The sequence below is a fragment of the Sceloporus occidentalis genome, unplaced genomic scaffold (genome assembly GCF_023333645.1).
Source record: "Sceloporus occidentalis isolate IW3139 unplaced genomic scaffold, rSceOcc1.0.p SCAF_9, whole genome shotgun sequence".
NCBI lineage: Eukaryota > Metazoa > Chordata > Lepidosauria > Squamata > Phrynosomatidae > Sceloporus > Sceloporus occidentalis.
This window is the reverse complement of record NW_028316989.1, coordinates 25,222,173-25,242,497: the sequence shown is the minus strand read 5'-3', so window position 1 is coordinate 25,242,497 and position 20,325 is coordinate 25,222,173. Positions and strand designations below refer to the sequence as shown.

Sequence of the window (20,325 nt, the reverse complement as noted above, 5' to 3'; positions counted from 1 at the left end):
TTCAATTTGTGGTCTACTTGGATGGACTCCCAGATCTCTTTCACACGTAGAAGTCTCTTTCAGCCAGGTGTCCCATGATCCTATATCTCTGCATTTCATTTTTCCACCCTAAGTGCAGTACCTTACATTTCTCCCTGTTGAATTTCATTTTGTTAGCTGTGGCCCAGCTTTCTAGTCTATTCAGGTCATTCTGAATCTTGTTCCTGTCCTCTGGAGTATTAGCTACTCCTCCTAAATTGGTGTCATCTGCAAATTTGATGAGTATGCCCCCAATTCTGTCATCCAAGTCACTGATAAAGATTTTGAATAGTTAAGAGCAGCTGGTGGCTGCAGGGTGGCACAAAACCACAGGCCCAAAGCTGACCTTGGTCTGGCCCTCCATGTGCACAATTCTCTGGGTCCAGGGACAGCAGGGGGGGGGGAACGGATCTGCTCAGCCACCGGAAGGCCTCGGTCTGGTAGCAACCTCTGCCAATTCCACTCCTGTCTCCCAAACTCCATCGCACTCAAGCAAAAGGAAAATTGGACTGAGCCGGGACAAGATGTTTATTACCTGCCTGGAAGAAAGAAACAATCCTCCAACCACTGAAAAGACAGAAGATCCACCATCAAAAAGAAGAGAGGGATTTGTTGTTGGGATATAGAGTCACAATGAAAATGTACAATGTGGGTTTTAATAGTAACCAGGCATTAAAGGGTTACTGTGAGCCATAATGATTAGGCATTAAAACAGGAAGTGACATCAAGAGATAGTCAACAAGTGCTTAAAAGTCCTGTAGAATGCTGCCAGTCTGAAAAGTCACTCAGAAGGGTGGCTGGATCCTTTGTGACACTAGAGGGAGAGGCAAGGCCTAGTAGGCCTCATGGAGCCTTTGCTAGGATAGTGACGAGCATTTTACCTCAGAGTGGGTTGCTTTGTGACACCAGAGGGAGAGGCAAGGCCTAGTAGGCCTCATGGAGCCTTTGCTAGGGTAGTGACGAGCATTTTACCTCAGAGTGGGTTGCTTTGTGACACCAGAGGGAGAGGCAAGGCCTAGTAGGCCTCATGGAGCCTTTGCTAGGGTAGTGACGAGCATTTTACCTCAGAGTGGGTTGCTTTGTGACACCAGAGGGAGAGGCAAGGCCTAGTAGGCCTCACGGAGCCTTTGCTAGAGTAGTGATGAGCATTTTACCTCAGAGAGGGTTGTTTTGTGACACCAGAGGGAGAGGCAAGGCCTAGTAGGCCTCACGGAGCCTTTGCTAGAGTAGTGATGAGCATTTTACCTCAGAGAGGGTTGCTTTGTGACACCAGAGGGAGAGGCAAGGCCTAGTAGGCCTCACGGAGCCTTTGCTAGAGTAGTGATGAGCATTTTACCTCAGAGAGGGTTGCTTTGTGACATCAGAGGGAGAGGCAAGGCCTAGTAGGCCTCATGGAGCCTTTGCTAGAGTAGCTTTGTGGTGATCCCTGGGAGTCCAGCAGCCACATAGCCCCTCTGTCGTGGCTCTTACCCCCAGGGAGTCCCTTTGAACCCTTCTAGAGTCTCCTAGGTCTCCATTCCTGCTCCCTGCTGAGCTGAATGAAACCCCTTGAGATCCTCTAGTCTCGCTGCCACCACCCCATGGATCCAAACTAAACAACGTCTCTCTAGCACACACGGGGACTTGCTAGAGGGATTTCTAGTTTCCTTTCCTTGCTAATTTAAGCAATCAGCAACTGAGCTAAGGCAGGAGCAGAGAGAGACAGCAGATACTTTTAAAGAAAGATATTTATTTTAAAGAAATAGAATAGAATAAGAAGATATCATTCATGCAAAGCCCCTTGCCTTGCAGGTACAGAATGCATAGTTACAAGATGTTCATTTCAGGCAAGCTCTTAGATAAACAAAAGACCCAGCAACATCAGGGACTGCCTGAAGGAAGAGGCCCCTCCCTCCTCAACTGTCATCTCGGCCTCAGAGGGAGCGATCAGGCAGACCCAGCAACATCAGTGACTGCCTGAAGGAAGAGGCCCCTCCCTCCTCAACTGTCATCTCGGCCTCAGAGGGAGCCATCAGGCAGACCCAGCAACATCAGGGACTGCCTGAAGGAAGAGGCCCCTCCCTCCTCAACTGTCATCTCGGCCTCAGAGGGAGCCATCAGGCAGACCCAGCAACATCAGGGACTGCCTGAAGGAAGAGGCCCCTCCCTCCTCAACTGTCATCTCGGCCTCAGAGGGAGCCATCAGGCAGACCCAGCAACATCAGGGACTGCCTGAAGGAAGAGGCCCCTCCCTCCTCAACTGTCATCTCGGCCTCAGAGGGAGCGATCAGGCAGACCCAGCAACATCAGGGACTGCCTGAAGGATGAGACTTCTCCCTCCTTTAACTGTCACATTGTATTTTGTATTGTATTGCAATTTTTTACTGTACACTGCTATGATCATTGCGGAATAGCGGTCTATAAATAAAATTTATTATTATTATTATTATTATTATTATTAAATGCACTAGCTAACACATTTCCTAGCTACTCACACAGTGCTGGGATTTGTAGTCCTTGTTGAGGTTTCGGATGCAGGGAGCAACCTCATTGCCAGCTCCACCTGCATTCTTGAGCCTGCTCACAGCTGGTTCCCAAACAACACACAGATGGAGAACAAAGAAAGCATGGTCCTACAGGGTATTTAAAGTACTCTCATGGAACCTTCTTGAAAAGGCCGCTCTGGCACTGCTGATTGGCCAGGCGAGCCTTATGTCAGCTATGATGTAACTGCTCATTAGCATGTGATGTCAGCTCTCATTAGCATGTACCTCCCCCCAGATTAACCCTTTGTGGTTCAGGAGAAGTCCTTAAATGACTGGAGAGCCCAGTCATTACAAGCTTCAAAACGGAATTGAAGACCATCCTGTTGAGAGAAGCGTTCCTAGGCATTGCATAATTGTTGCTTGCTATTTGATGTTCTTTTGGTGCCTGTTTTATCGAACCATTTCCTGTATTGCTATGTACTTGATATGTATTAGTCTACTAGCCCCACCACCTTTCTCTTCTCCTTTTATGTCATGTCTTTTTAGATTATAAGCCTGAGGGCAGGGAACCGTCTAAAAAGATTGTATGTACAGCGCTGTGTACATTTACAGCGCTTTATAAATAAAGGTTAATAATAATAATAGTGACGAGCATTTTACCTCAGAGAGGATTGCTACTAGTGTGGATGGTGTCGATGTATATATTGTTGTACACAGTGATAAGAATAAAAGCCTCATCTGAGAGAAGTTTACAGTGTCTCTTTGCTCATTATAAAGGGAGAGGTGTTTCTCCAGCTCACAAGCTGCTGACTAAAGTCACGAAGGTGGAAAATCTGGTGCCAAAAGTCGATGTGTTGCTTCATGCGCTGCGCAACATCAAAAGCATTTTAACTCTTTATTTTTATTATACTTAAAAAGGAAAGAAGCATAAATAACAGAGATATTACATTATCTTACATAAAATTCATTATATATACATCATTGTGTATAATTAATTGAATCTTCTGTTATTTCCATTTTCCAGTTTCATCTTCTTCAACTATTACCGATCTTAAGTACAGAAATGTAGTTAACATATGCTTACATTCACCCTTGCTTGTCCCTACCTTACGCATATTCTTTCAACTTACAATATTAAACTCCTATTGTACTATTATGGCTCTTCATTTTTTCATACAAATATTTTTAAACCTACATTCATTTTGTATCAATATACTGTTATTTAACTGATAAGTATAAATTAACATACCAACATATGCATCCGTATCAAACCTTCTTTCCCTTATTATTATGTTTCTGATTTTTCATAGTCGGGTGTTTGTTTTCCAGTTCTTATTTACATATTCTTCAAAGCCCATCCAGATATGACCTTCATAGTTTTCATTTTTCAATAATGCAGTTAATTTATCCATCTCCTTTATTTCTAATATCTTTTGTATCCATTCGTCTATATCCAGTAATTTATAACTTTTCCAATATTTAGCAAGAAGTATTCTAGCAGCTGTTACCAAATACAACATTGATTTCCAATGTTTCTTTTCAGCCTCGTCACCCAAAAATGTAGTCATATTAAGTAAATACAACTCCAGTGCCATCGAGAATTTTACTTTTGTGATTTTCTGTATGATATTATGATTTTTTTTCCAAAAATGCTTCACTTTTACACAAGACCACCATATGTGATAATAGCTTCCTTTTACCTTACCACATTTCCAACATTTATTTTCTTTTGTATTGTACATTTTGGATATTCTTGCCGGTGTAAGATACCACCTATTCATAACTTTCAACACTTGTACCCTGAGTCCATTGGTCCATGTCCAACAGCAGGAAGGCAGGCAGGAAGGCAGCCCAAGGCACACAGTTGCCTTCACTGCCAGCTGCTCGGGATGGATTCTGGCACTGTTGCACTATTGCACATGAGGCACTATTTCACAAGGCATTCTGGCACTGTTGCACAAGAGGTGGCAAAGGCAGGAAGAAAGCCTCTGGCCCAGACAGAAGCCCCCAAGTTGTGGGATGCCTTGCTCACTCACTGCAACTGCATTTCCTGGTTCAAAGTGAAATTGTTTATGGTCTCAGACAGCTTCCAGAGGGACAGCTTCAAATGGAAGGGCCCAAGAGGGCTGAGGTTTCCTGAGGTAGAAAGGGAAAGGCTCTTGCAAAAAGCCAGCCAATGGGAGCGCCTCCTTCCCAGGGGCCCATACCTCAGGCAGGGGGGAGTACTGAGCAGGAATGCCCATGAGTTATCATCCCATGGGCCCCATTCTCAGTCCAAACACATCCATCCATCCAGAGAGAAAGAGAGAGAGCAATGATGGAGATGATGAAATCTCAGTGATTCTCCAGGATGAAAGGCAAGCTGGTTGTGCATCAGGGCCAGCCCCTTCGGACGCACAAAAAGAGCCAATGTTGCTCCTGGGAGCAGGCACTGGGGGTCTCAGATGACGCTCCAGAAGGCAGTCCTCGCCCTCAACGCCGGTCAGTAGGTATCATCCTCATCCTGAACAGCAAGCAGGAAGGAGAAGCCGAAAGGGGTAGAATTATGAGAGTTTCTCTACATTTTCTAAATTGGGAAATCCATTTTTTATTTTAAAAAAAATTAAATTGGTTTATTTTTTTATTTTTTTAAAATTCTTTAAGTTAAAAATACAAATCAAAAACACAAAACTAAATAGAATACAAATGACATAATCAATTTACAACAGATTGTTGAATTCCCATCCTCTTTCTCTCTGTATATGAAATCTATTATCTATATGTTAAACAAATGACTTCCTAGAATTTACTGAGATTCCCCCGTATTTTATACTTAATTAGATTACTAATCTATCACTCTATAACCTTCCTCCATAGGAATCTTGTTAATCTATAAATGTTTGCATCCAAATTATACTCAAACATAAACCTCTATAATGGCACCAGTCTTAAAATTAAACACTTTTTTCATCTTTCATTGCTTCTATTCCTTCGATAAAGCTATATGTAATTCTCCCCTTTTTTCAACTTGTATATATTTTTCCCTAGGGTCCCAATCTATATAAAAATTATCTAACATTCTCTTTTTCAACAGCATAGTCAGCTTTTCCATCTCATACATGTCCATCACTTTTAATCTCCATTCTTCTATTGAGGGAGTCTCTTCTGATTTCCAATATTTTGCAAAAGCCATTCTTGACGCTATAATCATGTAAAATAATATTTTTTCCTTTTTACACTCCAGATTTAAAGTCTCGGTTATATTCAGAAGATACACTTTTGGGTCGGCTCGCACGTTAAAATTAAGTATCTTTTTCACCTCATTATGAATACTCCTATATTTTCTTGCTTTTGGACAATTCCACCAGCAATGTAAGTATGTACCTACTTCTCTCTTGCATTTCCAACAGGTATTATTATTATTTTTATACATCTTTGATAATTTGTAGGGTGTTAGATTTATATAGGTTTTCTCTGAGTTCTACATTCGGTGTATATTTGACTTTATTTTGCCACAGTTTCTCCCAATATTGCAGTTGTATTGGTTCATTTAGATGTTTTGCCCATTTAACCATAAATTCTTTTATTGTTTCATCTTCTAATTCAAATTTACGAATCAAATTGTATAGTTTTGAAATTTGTTTTTTTTTTTTTCAGATTTTTTATTTTTCTAGTTCTGGATTTGCCGGACCTAAACTAATATTTTTACTATCCATCGAAAATTTTTCCTTTAATTGCCTGTATGCAAACCAGCTACATATAAAACCCTCATTTTGCAATTCTTCCTGTGTTTTCATTATCCTTTTCCCTTTTTCTAATTTTGTTATATCATGATAGGTTACCCAATAGTTTTCTTTTAAAACTTCTCTCCTAAATAGTGCTTCATTAGTAGATGTCCAAATTGGCATTTTGGGGAACCATTTTTTAAAAATATTTTTCCCAGATCATCAACAATGATTTCCTAATTAAGTGATTCTTGAAGATCCCATCAAGTTTTATTTTATCATACATTAAATATCTATGGAGCCCAAATTTTAAATCTATTTTTTCCAAATTTATTGTTCTCTTTTTATCCAGTCTAATCCTGTCAAACACACATGCTTCATAGTACCATTTCAAGTTGGGTAATGCCAAACCACCTTTATCAATAGAATCCTGTAACACTTTCATTTTCACCCTTGGCTTTTTGTTATTTCAAATAAAATTTGCCAAATCTTTCTCCCTTTTGTTAAAAGGTGAGTTATTGATTATAATAGGGAGATTTTGAAATAGGAACATCAGTTTCGGTAAAACTACCATTTTGATAGTTGCAATTTTCCCCATCCAAGAAATATTTAATTTCCCCCATCTATCCAAATGTTTTTAATTGCTGTCTAAATTTTTTCATAATTACTCGTAAACAACTCTGTATTCTTTGTAGTTATTATAACACCCAAATACTTAACTGCTTTCTCCATCTTAAATCTAGTTTTCTGTTCCAATATCTTCATTTCTTCTCTGTTCAGATTCATAGTCAAAACATTTGTTTTCTCTTTATTAATCTTATATCCAGCCACTTTCCCAAATTAACTTTTTTAATAATTGATCACTACATTCTATTGGGTTAGCTATTGTCAAAACCAAATTGTCAGTGCTTGCTCTTAACTTATATTCTTCTCCTCTCAATTTAAATCCTTCAATTAATTGATTTTGTCTAATATTAATCAAGAGTGGTTGCAAGGACAATATAAATAAAAGAGGGGACAAGGGGCAACCTTGTCTCACCCCTATATAGATCCTACATGGCTTTATTTTTTCATCATTTATCAAAAATTAAATTGGTTTAAAGGTTTTTGTAAATGTTTTTAAATTGTTGTGGAAACCGCCTGAGTCCTGTCCTGGCAGAAAGGCAGCATATAAATAAAGTAAATAAATCCCACCTCCATACCTTGCAAAATCCCTGGTTTTGCTCCGCCTGCAGAGTGAGCTGACACCAATTAAATGACCCACCTTCCTGTCATGACCTCAGGGAAACTGAGGCAGGAAAGCAGCTGTCCTCCTTTACCAGACCGGTCTGTTTAGGGCCTCTATGATCACCAAGGGCCCTTCTATATTGCACAGATACAACATTGTGATTCTGCTTTAACTGCCATGGCTGTGTCCTATGGAATCCTGGGATGTGAAGTTTCGCCAGGCACTAGAGCTCCCCTAAATCCTTAATATTCCTCCCCAAACCGCAGTATGTTGCTGTGGCACTGAAAGGGGAAGCATAGAGTTCTGCCTGGGGAATGGGAAAGGCTCCCTCCTTTCAAGGGCCTTTCTTGGGCATGCGAAAGAACAAATGAAGGGATGATGGGGCCTTGGCTTACCAGGCACCGCAGGCAGCATCCAAGCAGCATCTCCTGGCATCCAGGTGGCTCAGGGCTACAGGAGGAGCACAGAAGGGAGCAACTCAGCTCAGAAATGGACCCAGGTCTTTGCAAAGAGCCAGATTTGCACTGGCCCTAGCCAGATGCCCACCTCCCACCAGAAACCCAGGGCCCCATTTACCCTATGGCAGCAGCCAACACACAGGCAGGCCTTCTGCATTTGCCAAAAATGTGGGATGTGAGTTCAAAAGCTGCTTCTCAGCTGGGCTGGACTGGTTAGGACTGGGAGGCCCTTCCCCTGATCCCTCCTGTTCTGGAGCCACTGGAGGGGTGCATGTATGGGGCTCTGGGATAAACATCTGGTAGAGCCCCACCTGCTTCTCTCACATGGAGAGACCTGGATCTCCACCACCGGCCTCTTCCTTCCTGCAGCCCCCTTTCTTTGGAGCTTGGAATGGAGTTGGGGACAGACCCAGGGAGCTCAAGAGGAAGCCCAGGAGGCCAACCCCCCCCCCCAACTGCCAGGAAACAACCGGAGGGGTTCTCACTCGTCAGAGACTTCGATGGAGGACTTTTTGTAGCCGAACTTCTTCTTGGCTTTCAGCAGCCCAGACTTCCTGCCCATCCGGACCCCCAGCAGCATCACTACTAGGGCAGAGGGGAGAAACACCAGGAGGGAGAGCAGTCCTGCCGAGGTCAGCTGGAAGGAGGCACCTGCTAAGGGGGCAAGAGGCGGCCATGGAGGGATGGACAGACGCTGCCCCCTGCAGCTGCCCCCCAAGAAGGAGGACCTTCCGGCCTCAAGGAAGGCAAGACAGTGCCCACCTGGGAAGCAGAGCCCCAGCCATGGAGAACCTGGCTCTTGAAGCCTGGGAACTTTGTTTTCCTGGGCTGCAGCTCCCACCCTTCTTCCTCTCTTAGCCCAATAATAGTCTCTTTGCCTGCAGTTGGACTTTGATATCAAACACTACCCCTGAAAGGGGTACCTAGAGAAAGCCAGGGAGCGCTAAGGGCAGGGAGGCAGAAATACATTCAAATGTATTCTTCTGATCTCAGAGGCAAAGATTACTCTGTTTTGTCACCATCCATGGCTATGCTTTAAGGCACAGGGCTTAGCTCTTTCCTCCCATGGAAATTTCCATCTTTAAGGTGGAATTTGCCCACAAAGTGAAAAAGTGTAATGGATTCACTTGAGTGAAGTCGGAAACCATGATTTTAACTAGACTCCTCAAAATTGCTAACGTTGTAAGCCCACTTCCTCTGCCATTTTCCCTCCAATTTGGACTGGTGGCCTCTGCATTGGGAAGGTATAGTCCCCGTCCTTCCAGTCTCTGTCCCATTTCACCTCCCTTTATTTTGTTAGCTCTCTTGTCTGAGAGTATGAGTGGGTTTTGTGTGAATGTTGCAACCCCTTTACTGTATTAATAAAATATGGTTTATTCTTGCATTCTGGAATTTAGTTTCTTGGAACTTGTAAACAAAGACTAAAAGTTACCAAAAAGGCTTCTTGCTGCTCCCTTGAGCTAATTAATTAATTCCCCTATCAAAGCTATTTGAAGCCATTTAGGTGACACCTCGCCATTTGCCATGCTAGCTGCCTCTGATGGGAATAGTGGTCCAAAATCACCCGGAGGCCCTCGTGCATCTAAGCCCCAACCTAAGCCCCAAACTGGCCTGACTGGGAAGGAGGGAGGGGGCCTTGCAGCTACAAGAAAGCCCCCTCCCCAGGGCAGCTGAGCAGAAACTGAGGCCTCCCCAGACCCTCCGGCCCAAGGGTCCCATGGGAGCAGCCAGGGAAGCCTTCCCCCCTCCTCGGGGCCTGGGGCCTCCTCACCTCTCCAGGTGACGGTCAGCAGGGTCTGGGGGATGTTGTGCTGGACATCGGGGGGGTTCCTAACGGTGCAGCTGAAGGTGCCGTTGTCCTCCGGTGTCGGGCTGGCGAGGCGAATAGAGGCGTCGCGGCGGCCCACGTCTCCGGCCCACGAGACCCGGCCCTGGAAGGTGCCCCCCTGCGCTGGGTAGTAGGCCTCGGACTGGTAGTGGAAGACCTGTGGCGGCGGGGAGGGCAGCAGGGCCTTGGAGAGGGCTGGGCTGGTGGCGCAATGGTTCAATGCTGCCTGTCCTGCAGCCACTCACTCAAAACCATAAGGTTGCAAGTTCAGTACCAGCGACAGGGCTCAAGCTTGACTCAGGCTTGCATCCTTCAGAGGAGGGCGCTAAAATGGGTCCCCAGATTGTTGGGGGCAGTTAGCTTACAGTTGTAAAACACTTAGACACTGTTATGTCAGTATGAAGCGGAATATAAACGAAGCTGTTTGTTTGTTTGTTTGTTTGTTTGGAGCTGGGCTGGGGGTCTCCCTCCCTCCCTCCCAGACTCACCGGCTCCAGGCTGCCCCCAGCCAGCGGACGGAAGGTCCAGTCGATGGTCAGCTTCTCCGTCAGCGGAACCAAGGAGTGGAACCAGCACTTGAGGGTCACCGGCTCCCCGACGAAGGCCTGGACACTGGGCTCGACTTTGATCTCCAGCGAGAACGTCCTGGACATGGCGGCTGAGGAGGCACCCAGGCCTCGGTCAGCAGGTCCAGCGACACCCTGTCCCCCCAGACCCACAACAAGGTAGTCCCCATAGAATCATAGAGCTGGAAGAGACCCCAAGGACCCTGATCCAGTCCAACCCCATTCTGCCATGCAGGAACTCTTAACCAAAGCATTCCCATTGACAGATGGCCATCCAGCCTCTGCTTAAAGACCCCCAAGGAAGGAGACTCCACTACACTCCGAGGCCCTTGACGGAGGGCTCAGCCGGAGGAGGAGCGGAGAAGGCCGGCGGAACCTGACCCAAAGGAGCCTCCCAAGGGTCATGCGAGCGAGGGGCTTCAGAGTCCCTTCGGAAATACTGGGGGGGGGGGGGGGGGGATCGTGAGCTCCGCTCCAAAGGGCCGCGGGAGGCAGGCAAGATCTTTGCCCCGTGGAGAGAGCCCTCTCTGAGGGAGCCTTTTTTTTGGGGGGGGAAGATTCAGGGGCCTGCATGACCCCCCCGCCCGACTCCCCCTCCCAGGGGGTGCTGAGGGGTCTGGCCCGGGAGCCCAGCCGAGGGGGGTCTCCTTCCCGCTTGGCCCCAGGCCGGACTCCCTCCCAGGGGCGGGGGGCGCAGGACCCTCCCTCACCGAGAAGCAGCAGCAGGAGGGGGTGTCCCGGGGGTCCCGTCGCGGCAGGGGTCTGGCGGAGCCACTGGGTCCTCATCTCCCCCTTGGCTTGGCCTGGCCTGGCCTGGCTTCCTTCCTTCCCTCCTTCCTTCCTCCTACTTGCCCGACAGGTAAGGCCGGAAGGGCGGGGCCTCGCGTGCTCCGCCCCAAGAGCAGGCCAAGTGCCCCCTCTCGAAGAGGCTCCATGTTTCCTTTTCGTAGGCCTGTTACAGACTGCCAAAATAAAGCTGCTTGGGGTCTCTTTGGAGGTGTGCTATTTAAATGATGCATGGGTCCTAAGAGTCCGGAGGCCGCGCCAAAGCCACACTCCATTCCTAAGCACTGAAGTGCGGCTTTGGTGCAGCTTCCGGATTCTTAGGATGCAGGCATCATTTAAACAGCATGCCTCCAAAGAGACCCGAAGCAGCTTTATTTTGGCAGTCTGTAACAGGCCATAGAATCGTAGAGTCGGAAGAGACCCCAAGGGCCTTCCAGAGCAACCCCCCTCTGCCTTGCAGGAACTCACAATTGAAGCATCCCCATTGACAGGCGGCCATCCAGCCTCTGCTTAAAGACCTCTAAGGAAGGAAACTCCACCACAATCTCCAAGGAAGGAGTGTGTTCCTCTGTCAAACAGCCCTTACTCTCAGGAAGTCCCTCCTAATGTTGAGCTGGATTCTCCTCTTCTGGAGCTTGCACCCATTGCTCCATTGTGTCCTAGTCTCTGGGCAGCTTGAGGAGTCTTGATTCTCTATACATGCAGCTTGTAGTTTAAAAAAACAATGGTGGCTTTAATATATATTGACATAAAAACTAAATCCAAATTTAACTGGTGATAGTTCCGGTAAAGAGAAGAAACCTCACCATCTTTTAGACGGCAGGAAGATGGCGAGAGGAAACTGTCCAGAGAAAGAGAGAAGGCAGTCCCAAAAGACAGCCTCAAAGGGAAAGTGACCGAAGTAGAATCCCTCGCTATAAAAGGAGGAAGGAGAATGCAAACATATTCCAACAGGATCAGTGGCTAGAGCCCCCCCCCCCCCGCAATCTCTGTCTCCTCCTGAAATCATTTCCCATTGGAGGCTCTGAGGCTGAGTGTGTGACTCTCCAAGTGGGTTTCCATGAGGGGGGTTGCCCACCCTCTCTGCACCCCTCCTTCCGTAGAATCCTCGCCTGCGCACCATGGAACCTCCAGTCCTTCAGACTCCAGGCCTCCAAGCCTGACCGGGGCAGGACTCTGCTCCCTTGGTGCCTTTCATGAAGTTGGCTGGAAATTCGTTTGTTTTAAACCACAAAGTCTCCCTTCTTTACTAACAAAGTCTAGCAATTTATTTGCATTCAGTTATTGAACAAATATTGCGATTCATTCGCATACAAAATAAATTACAGTATGAAAATAGGAAGCTATATACTGTTATCTATCTTTCTCTGACTGCTACAAGGTTTGTGGCCACGAAAGGCAGTGAAGGCAGCAGTGTTTGACCCAAGGGGGCTGGGGGGGGTTTTCAGAGACCCTCCATTGGGGCAGTGTCCGGGGCAGTCTAGGGCCAAGGAGAAGGACCTGGTTCACAAGTGGGAAATAGGGCAAGCTACAAACCAGGGGAGACCTACAGTTCCCATCACTCCTACTCAGCACAGCCAGTGGCAAAGGATGATGGGAGGCACAGTCCTGCCAACCTCAAGGGAAGGACACATTTCCCACACCAAGGTAAACAAGCCACAAACGCTGAAACTCAGGAACCCAAATGCTCAGGGAAATGCTGACAGGTCCTGCCAGTCGGTCCTGGAGCCTCTCTTTCATCGGGCAGCTAATTTCCCAGGGAAAGAGGGAGGTATCTGGGGGAGAAGGTGGGGCGAGGCCGGGGCTCCCCAGGGCCTCCATTTGGGTGCAAGGTTTTGAGTTCTTCTGAAACTTGAAGCGATCAGGAAACACACAAGTATACTTCTGTTGCTGCAAAAGGAGGGGGCTTCCTAGGAAGCCATTCATGGCAGGGGCTTGGACTGGATGGCCCTTGCAGTCTCTTCCAACCCTATGATTCAATGATTCTAGCGCTTTGGCACTTCGTTGGCACTTAGATGAGTCTTTGAGCCAAGAAAGGCAGGGCTGGGGCATCCACTGATGCCGGCCTTCTCCTCCCCAGATTCCTTGGGGATCCCTGCCCCATTTCCTCTACAGGTCCAGGCTGGAAAAGGGGCAGCAGGTGCATGACTGACCTGAGAGAGCTGCCCCCCAATTCTTGGCCAAGGTTGGCCCTGATACAAATGACATCCTGGGCAAGGTGCACCTTCCCTGCTGCCTATGCACAAGGCACACAAAGAGCTTTGGGGCACTGTGCTGGGCAAGGATATGGCAGTGCCACTTCTATCACCTGGCCTTTTGGCCACAGAGTTTGGGAGGTGAAGGGTATGCATGCATTGCATTCTCTTGTCCTCTGGCAGAAAGGGTGTCTTGACTCGGGTTGAGCTGGGTATTTCTCAGTGGCTGAGAGGAAATCATGATGATGATGACAAGAGGTTGTGCAAACCTGTTGCTGATTTTCATTTGAAATGAAATGACTCATGCAAAAATTGTGAAAATCAAATTTGTAAAGATATCTGGGTTTCAGTTTTTTTAAAAAACTCTGAATTTCTGTGCAAACAGTGGCTTTTGCAAAATCCATTGTTTTCTCCATAACATTTTCTTTGGCACAAACTCAAAGCAAAAATCCAAGTTTGTTTTTTTAAAAAAATACTATATATTAAAAGTTGCAAAGTGCAAGAAAATCAGCAAAAAGTGCAAAAAAAGTCACCATGTCACCCAGCAGGGAGAAAACCTTGGAACTTATTCCCTTTTGCACATGAGATTGAAATAAGATGTCCCCCCCCCCCCCTTACAGTAGCAGCCTGAACCAATGCCATCAGCCCAGGCCTTGGGGCAAAGCAAACAGAGGGCCTTCTCTCAGGAAATCTATTTCCTAGGAAATCCATTCAAGCAATGTAGGGGGAAGGGGGCTGGAAGGTGTTAAAGGCATTGAATATGAGGGAGAGGTGATGTTTCGCTTGGGGGGGTGTTTTTGTCTCTGGCTCAATGCAGAAAGAGGGGAATCACAACTGTTGGGCCACTGAGGCCCTCCCTCCACCCCACGACGGTACAGACCCATCCAACAGCCTCTGGACCTAGAACCCATCCTTCCTGGGGAGGGAAGCGGCCAGCCATCCCCACCCAGCGCCATCATCCCAAACAAGTCTCTGAAGGTCCAAGAAGGTTGGGGGGGGGCCTCCTCCAGCACAAAGCTCCATCCCAGGGAGGACCCCTCTGCCTCTCGGCCCCCTCCCCTTGGCAGTGTTTGCAGGAGACCTCCAGGTAAGAGGAAGCCCCCTCCCTCCTCTCTTTTGAGCTGCTTCTCAGGTAAACAGGGCTGGAGGGGGACCACGCAGGGCCCAGTTACCATCACGAGGTGCTTCTCCTTTTCAGGTTTTGGGGGCTGTCTGGGTTGCTTTCTTTTTTAAGAGGGTGGGCATTTAAGAGGGTGGCCTCTTCCAGCCACATGTGTTCATATTAAGAAGTGGCAGGTCTGGTCAGGCAGGCTCACAGGCTTCCATAGCGCAGAGGTATCATATTGCAGGGGGGGTCTTCCCTTTCCTCCAACAGTTAGAGACAGAAAGAGCTCTTGAGACAATGAAGGGAGACCCTCGCTGCCTCCTCTTCCTCCTCCAAGCAGTGATCTGCTGCTGCCTTGGATCCGGAACAGGGACTGCTCCTCTTCCTCCAGCAGCTTCAGCAGCAAGGGTTGGGGTTTGGGGATCTGCCAGGAGGAAAGGCCATCAGGCCAGTTACTCTTCCAAAATATTGCGGCGTCTATGGGGGTGTTTCCACTTGCCTATAAAGTGGATCATGAAGCAAATTAAGAGGTGTCATTCCCACTGATGCCCGAATTAGTTCCTCAATGTCCTGGAATCTTTTCCACTGCGATTCGATTCAAAATCGAATTATATCGTATTATTCGAATTAGATGCCTATAAAAATAGGTTTAAAAAAATAGTAGGTTATAATGCGGGTTATTTTTGAAAGCGGGGTACGATTCGCGGTATCCGAATGGGAACGAAAGGGTGTCTGATGCGAGAACCTGGAGATGGAAGAAGAGAAGCGCTCAAGGGGTTAGCCTGGGGGTGTCAACCTCTTTCTTCTCTTTCTGCATCACCAGGGCCATTTTCTTTCTTCCATTCACATAGCCTTTCCCCCCAGTGGATTGCAACCTCCCCTCTGCTCTTCGTTCATAGACCGATGTGTGAGGAGAGCCATTAAACACCATTTTAAACTATTTTTTTTTCTTTTTTTGCCTCTGCCTGAGCACCTGAGCAGCAGATGGGCTTTGCAGGACATCCCTGCTTGATTGCCTCCCAGACAGCCCAGGGAGCAATGGGGGAGGCAAAGGGATTTTGGGGAAAGGAGGCTCCTTCCAGAGGAACTATGGGATGGGCTTTGCAGGACATCCCTGCTTGATCTCCCCCCAGACAGCAATGGGGGAGGCAAAGCGATTTTGGGGAATGGAGAGCCTGGACGCTCAGGGATCTTAGGGGGGGAGATCAAGCTTTATCTTCTCTCTTCCCCAAAGATTCTCTCCCCAGTAATGAAGCCCGCTGCCTTCTCCTCCTTGATTCGATTTGCCAAGCCTCCTCCTAGTCTGGGGAGACAAAACAGAAGAGCCTTGGATGCAGCCAATTTTCATTGGCTGCCCTAAAAATAAAAAAAAACCTAGACTTGTGACGTCTGAAGCCTAGGCGCTTGATTCACAGCTTGTGCGCACAAATGGGAACAGGGAGCAAGTTAATCCACTTTAAAATAAAGCGATTTAAAATAAATGGGAACGAAAACAGGGTCTAAATGAATTGAGGTAATTTGCCCCCTTTGATAATGGAAACAATGGAAAAAATTCGAATTATTCCCGGAACATAATGTGAATCAATATAATCCGTTTTATCTGCCAAGTGGGAACGCCCCCTGGAATGCACTGGAAATTCAGGCTGCTCTGCTCGGAGCTGCTCTACCCAGAGGCAACACCAGGGGGCAGCAAAGGGCTCCAGGGGACAGGATCACCCCCCCCCCCCAAAGAAAGGCAGCAGCCATGACCTCTGACCCAGCAGCAGCCCTATCACTCTCTTGAGGGAGATCTCCTCCCAAGAGCTATAATTTCCCCCTTCCAAATTGAGGGCACCTTCCCAACGCTCCTGAGGGCCCAGACTGAGGGGCAGCAGCAACAGTGTTTTTGAGGAAAAGCGGGCAGAGAGAGTCACCTACGATGGGGGGGGGGTCATGCCTCCTCTCCTGGTAGAGTCGCCTCCTGTGCCTCTGCTGGGTCTCCGCGCAGCTTCTCCTTCTCAGGCCTGTTTTTCAGGACAACAAAGGCAGCAGGGGTCAGCAGCCCCACAGAGGGCAGGGGAGGCAGGCAAGGGGGGTGGTGATCACATGAAATCAGGAGGGAGCTTGGAGGGATGATTTTGCTGCAGAGGTGCCTGGGCTCCCATCTGAAGGGGCCACCAGGCGATGGTGCCCCCCTCTCACTGCAATTCATGGCCATCAACAGCAACCCCCCTCCCCTTCCAGCACAAACTCAGCAGCATCCTTGAGTGCTTAGGGCTCCTCTGCCTTTGCGCACTCCAACAGGGTCGACAGAGGCAGCACAATGAGGTGGAAGGGAAGGGATGCACCACCGCAGAGCGGAGGTGGCAATGGGGACGGTGGGGGAGGAAGGGGTCAGTGACTTGCACTGTCCCTGCAGTAAAATCTCACTGTCCATTTACAAACAGCAGCACTGACCAAGGAGATGGGAAGGCTGGAAGGGTTCACTCAAGGAACAAGACTTCTCTTTGCAGGGATGGTTTGTTGGTGGGAACGTTAACAGAATGGCTCCCTCACCTCCCATCTGGGCTGGCATGGAGCACTTGATCTCTCTGCCCCTCTTTATGCTGCCATTCTCAGCCTTCATCTCAACCTGTCTGAAAGACCAGGCTGCCCCATTGGCACTTTTGCCCATTGCTCTGACTTCCAAGAGGCTGGACCCTAGTCCCCCCCACCCCACCGCTTTCCCAGAGGCACTTACAGCTCCGTCTCCACCTTTGGCCCCTGCCTTGCTTTCCGCCTCTGGCGGCAGACCACCACCACAACCACAATGGCAATCATCAAAGCGCAGGCCCCACCGATGGTCAGGGCCAGAATATGGATCTCTGAGAAGCTCACTGTGAGGAGAGAGAAGGAGAAGGCCCAATGGTGGGGGGCAGAGGAAGCAAGTAGATGCAGCGGCAGACTCCTCTCCCCCGTGAGCCCTCCCTGGCTGCCAGCACCCCCTCAGCCCTCTGTTCAGGTGAACCTTTCAGGACAACGCTCAGCTGGATCTCCCCGGCCACTCCGGCCACGTCGGGTGGGTTCTTCACGAGGCAATGGAAGGTCCCGTTGTCCCTGGGGCTGACGTTCCAGATCATGATGGAGGCATCCCCCTTGAGGGCGTTGCCATTCCATGTGACTCTGCCCGAAAAGTGGCCTGTCTCAGGTGGGTAGGCCTGTTCATGGTAGTAGAACACCTGGGGGAGGGAGACACCTGAGGCTGGCACCCGCTGCCCCTCTCTTAACACAATTCCTCTCCTCAAAGTTGCCCCACCCCCATCGCCTGGTGGGCATTAAAAGGCTCCTGAAGAAGGCAGACCTCCAACGGCTCAGAAGCAGCGCTGCCTGGGCCAGTCCTGGCATGCAGGCAAGTGAGAAGAGGGCAGGGGCTGGACCCCAAGGGCTGCAGCATGATGCACACGCGGGTGTCTTTGTGTTTGGACACATGGGGCTGGTGCCATTTCTGGCTCCCAAATGCATACCCCACTGCCAGCACCAATACCACCTGCAATATCACACAGCGGAAAAGCGGAAGACGGGTGGCCAAGCAACTTCCAGGGAGTGGTCCCAAAGGCAAAGTCTCCCACCCGGTGAAGACAGAGGTCCACTCACAAACTCTGTTGGGCCCTTGGCCAGGGACTGGAAGTGCCAGGAGACAGTCAGCCGCTGGGTGATGGGGGCACGGCTCTGGAAGGAGCACTTCAGGTGCACGTCCGTCCCATTCAGTGCTTCCAGGGTCCCTGGCGTATAGATCTCCACGGCTGCTGCCAGCTGCGCCACTGGGAAGAAGAGCAAGGGAGATATTGGGGAGGCACAGAGGACCCCAAAGCACCCGATGGGGCCAAGCCAGGATTGGGTGCTCTTGCTGCACCCCTCCCCCCCAAAATGTGGATGACTTTCTTGCTTCATTTGCCTTGAGCCCCCCCCCCCACTGCCAACTGGTTGCCCCAGCTTCTCAGGTGCCCCCCTTCCTTGGGAAGAAAGCCCCCCCCCCAAGAGCCAGACCCCTTTCTCTGTCCTATGGGCTGCCCCAAGGGGGATACATGATGGGGACACGCCGGACTCTTCCCCATCCGGGGAGGAAGTTGCAAAACAGGCCCCGCTCCGTCCCAAAAGCCAGCAATGGATCACAGACCGGTGATTCCAAGGGCGGCGGCGGCGGCGCTTCGGGGTCCTCAGGCCCGACAAGAGCCCAGGCAGCGCCGCCTCCGCCTCCTTGGTCCCTGGGGGGGGGAAGAGGAGCAGGTGAGGGGCATGAGAGCCCCCCAGGAAAGAGAGGAGGCCGGGGTCTCTCTCTAGCCGGGAAAGCAATGGGGAGAGAGGGGTTCGAATCCCGCGCCCTCGGCCAGAAGGAACCCCGGGGCGAGGGAGGGGGGCTTGGGCAAGTGGCCCCTCTCAGCCTCGGAGGAAGGCAAGGGCCATCCTCCTCCAAGGAAAGTTAGTCACCGAAGCGCACACCAAGAGCAACAGCAAAGCCCTGGAAGGAGAAGGGAAAGAGGGTGCCAGCCCAGTGCCCCTTTCCCAGCCAAGGCAGGCAGGAGGGCGACCTCTGGGGCAAGCTTTGCCTCCGGAGGCACACCTTGGATGGATGCCCCGGGTGTCTCGGCCTCCTTCCCAGAAGAGGAGGGCAGGTGACAGGCCTGGGGCCTCTCTCTCTCGGAGTGCCCCGATCTCCCTGCCGCCCACCTGGACTCACCTGGGGCCTCCCTTGGGATCCTCCCGGCCAGAGGAGGGAAGGGCCCCGAGGGTCGGGGGTCTGGCCTTGCTTACCGAGCAGCAGGAAGCCAGGAGGCCCCATGGAAAGGAAGGCCATGGCGGCACTAGTCCAGCGGCGAAGGCTGCAGGGGTGCCCCGGGTGGCTTTCCTCTTCCTCCCGCTCCTGCTCCGGTGCACCTCCGGCGCTGGACTGCCTGCCTTCCTTCCTTCCTGCCTGCCGGCCTTCCTCGCCCCACCTCTCCCTCCTCCTCTTTTCGCCAGGTGCCGAAGCAGGAAGGGCAGGAGCAGCGCCCTCCCGGCCGTCCAGCCTCCGCCTCCGAGGGAAAGAGGGGCCCAGGGACCCCTGGCCCAAGTTTCAAAGCTGGACCCACTTTGGGGGGCGGGGCGGGAAGGTGGCAGCGGAAGCCTCTCGGAGTCCCAAGTGGGCCCCCAGGAGACAGACCCCCCTCCATCGCAGGGGTCTCAGGACAAGCCAAAGCCAGGGCTTTCGGTGGCTTCGCTGGCCGGGCTCAAGGGGCTGGGCGCTGGGACGGGTCCCTGGGATGCAGAGGACAAACCCACCCAGGAGGAGGGCCAAGGGCCGGACAGAGCTCCCTCTCGTCGAGGCCACAGAGGCCCTCCTTTCCGAGTGGCCGCTCTTTCCGCTCTTCGACCTTTCAAGAACGCGAGGGTGCACTCTGCACGTGCCCAGAGTCTCCCTCGCCCTCCTGATATTCACAGAGACAGAACACGAGCCCCTAAGGACTGGCCCTCCTCCAGTCCCGGCCCCCAAAGAGGGCCTCCCTCCCTCTGCTGCCCCCAACTTCTCAGCCAGGCTGAAGGGAAAGGTGGGCTGCCGGAGGCCATGGGCCGGGGGCGTAGATGGGGGTCTCCCGCCTCAGCAGCCAGCCCTTCCCGACCCACCGCCCCAGAGTCTCTGCCGCCGTCCAGCCCTGATGGAGGGCCGGGCGCGTGAGAACGGAAAGTCCCCCCCCGCCCCTAGCTCCTCCTCCTCCTTTTGGGGAGCTGCCCAACGTCCTCCAGCCTCCTCCCCCCGCTTCGCCCGAAGTGCCCCCGTCCGAGGTGTGGGTCTGATGCCAGGGTCGCAGCCTCCCCCCAAAAGCTCCATTGGACCTCCTTCAACCCCCCATTGGCCCCTCTGTGACCCCCACCTCCTGCCTCTTTTTCAGTGGGGGGTCTGAGAGCCCACCGCTCCGGAGGGAAAAGGAAGGCAAGGAAGAAACCCAGAAGAACCAAAAAGGGCTGGGTCAGATTAT

At 50.4% G+C, this 20,325-nt stretch overlaps 2 protein-coding genes across 4 annotated transcripts; both read right to left on the bottom strand.

The window, feature by feature from the left end:
- Positions 1–3,431: 3,431 nt before the first annotated feature.
- On the bottom strand, positions 3,432–11,201 carry MPZL3 (myelin protein zero like 3). 3 transcript variants are annotated; one of them, XM_089537927.1, is made up of 6 exons: positions 10,978–11,201; positions 10,190–10,359; positions 9,645–9,858; positions 8,359–8,527; positions 7,811–7,865; positions 3,432–4,986 (listed from the first exon to the last, which is right to left on the bottom strand). In XM_089537927.1, the coding sequence occupies exons 1-6, from the start codon at positions 11,051–11,053 to the stop codon at positions 4,966–4,968; spliced, it is 705 nt and encodes a 234-aa protein (XP_089394053.1). In that variant the 5' UTR covers positions 11,054–11,201; the 3' UTR covers positions 3,432–4,965. The 3 variants fall into 3 exon arrangements, with proteins under 3 accessions (XP_089394053.1, XP_089394051.1, XP_089394052.1); XM_089537925.1 differs by lacking the exon at positions 3,432–4,986 and adding an exon at positions 5,160–5,663; XM_089537926.1 differs by lacking the exon at positions 3,432–4,986 and adding an exon at positions 5,160–5,663 and having other exon boundaries at positions 8,359–8,524.
- A 1,138-nt stretch (positions 11,202–12,339) lies between these two features.
- LOC149307063 (myelin protein zero-like protein 2) lies at positions 12,340–19,457 on the bottom strand. Its single transcript, XM_089538382.1, has 6 exons — positions 19,124–19,457; positions 17,966–18,132; positions 17,340–17,550; positions 17,073–17,208; positions 16,271–16,356; positions 12,340–15,656 (listed from the first exon to the last, which is right to left on the bottom strand). Exons 1-5 carry the CDS (start codon positions 19,164–19,166, stop codon positions 16,284–16,286), a joined length of 630 nt encoding a protein of 209 aa, XP_089394508.1. The 5' UTR covers positions 19,167–19,457; the 3' UTR covers positions 12,340–15,656; positions 16,271–16,283.
- Positions 19,458–20,325: the final 868 nt, after the last annotated feature.

What these genes read in the sequence shown, in the direction of transcription:
- MPZL3 (XM_089537925.1), bottom strand. Translation starts at nt 11,053, where the DNA reads ATGAGGACCCAGTGGCTCCGCCAGACCCCTGCCGCGACGGGACCCCCG. An exon ending in CTGGGGGCAGCCTGGAGCCG is followed by an intron (nt 9,859 to 10,189) that starts GTGAGTCTGGGA and finishes CCGCCGCCACAG; the next exon opens with GTCTTCCACTACCAGTCCGA. An exon ending in GCTGACCGTCACCTGGAGAG is followed by an intron (nt 8,528 to 9,644) that starts GTGAGGAGGCCC and finishes TTGCCCCCTTAG; the next exon opens with CAGGTGCCTCCTTCCAGCTG.
- LOC149307063 (XM_089538382.1), bottom strand. Translation starts at nt 19,166, where the DNA reads ATGGCCTTCCTTTCCATGGGGCCTCCTGGCTTCCTGCTGCTCG. An exon ending in TCCTGGCTTCCTGCTGCTCG is followed by an intron (nt 18,133 to 19,123) that starts GTAAGCAAGGCC and finishes TCTTCTTCCCAG; the next exon opens with TGGCGCAGCTGGCAGCAGCC. An exon ending in CCAAAGGTGGAGACGGAGCT is followed by an intron (nt 16,357 to 17,072) that starts GTAAGTGCCTCT and finishes CCTGAAAAACAG; the next exon opens with GCCTGAGAAGGAGAAGCTGC.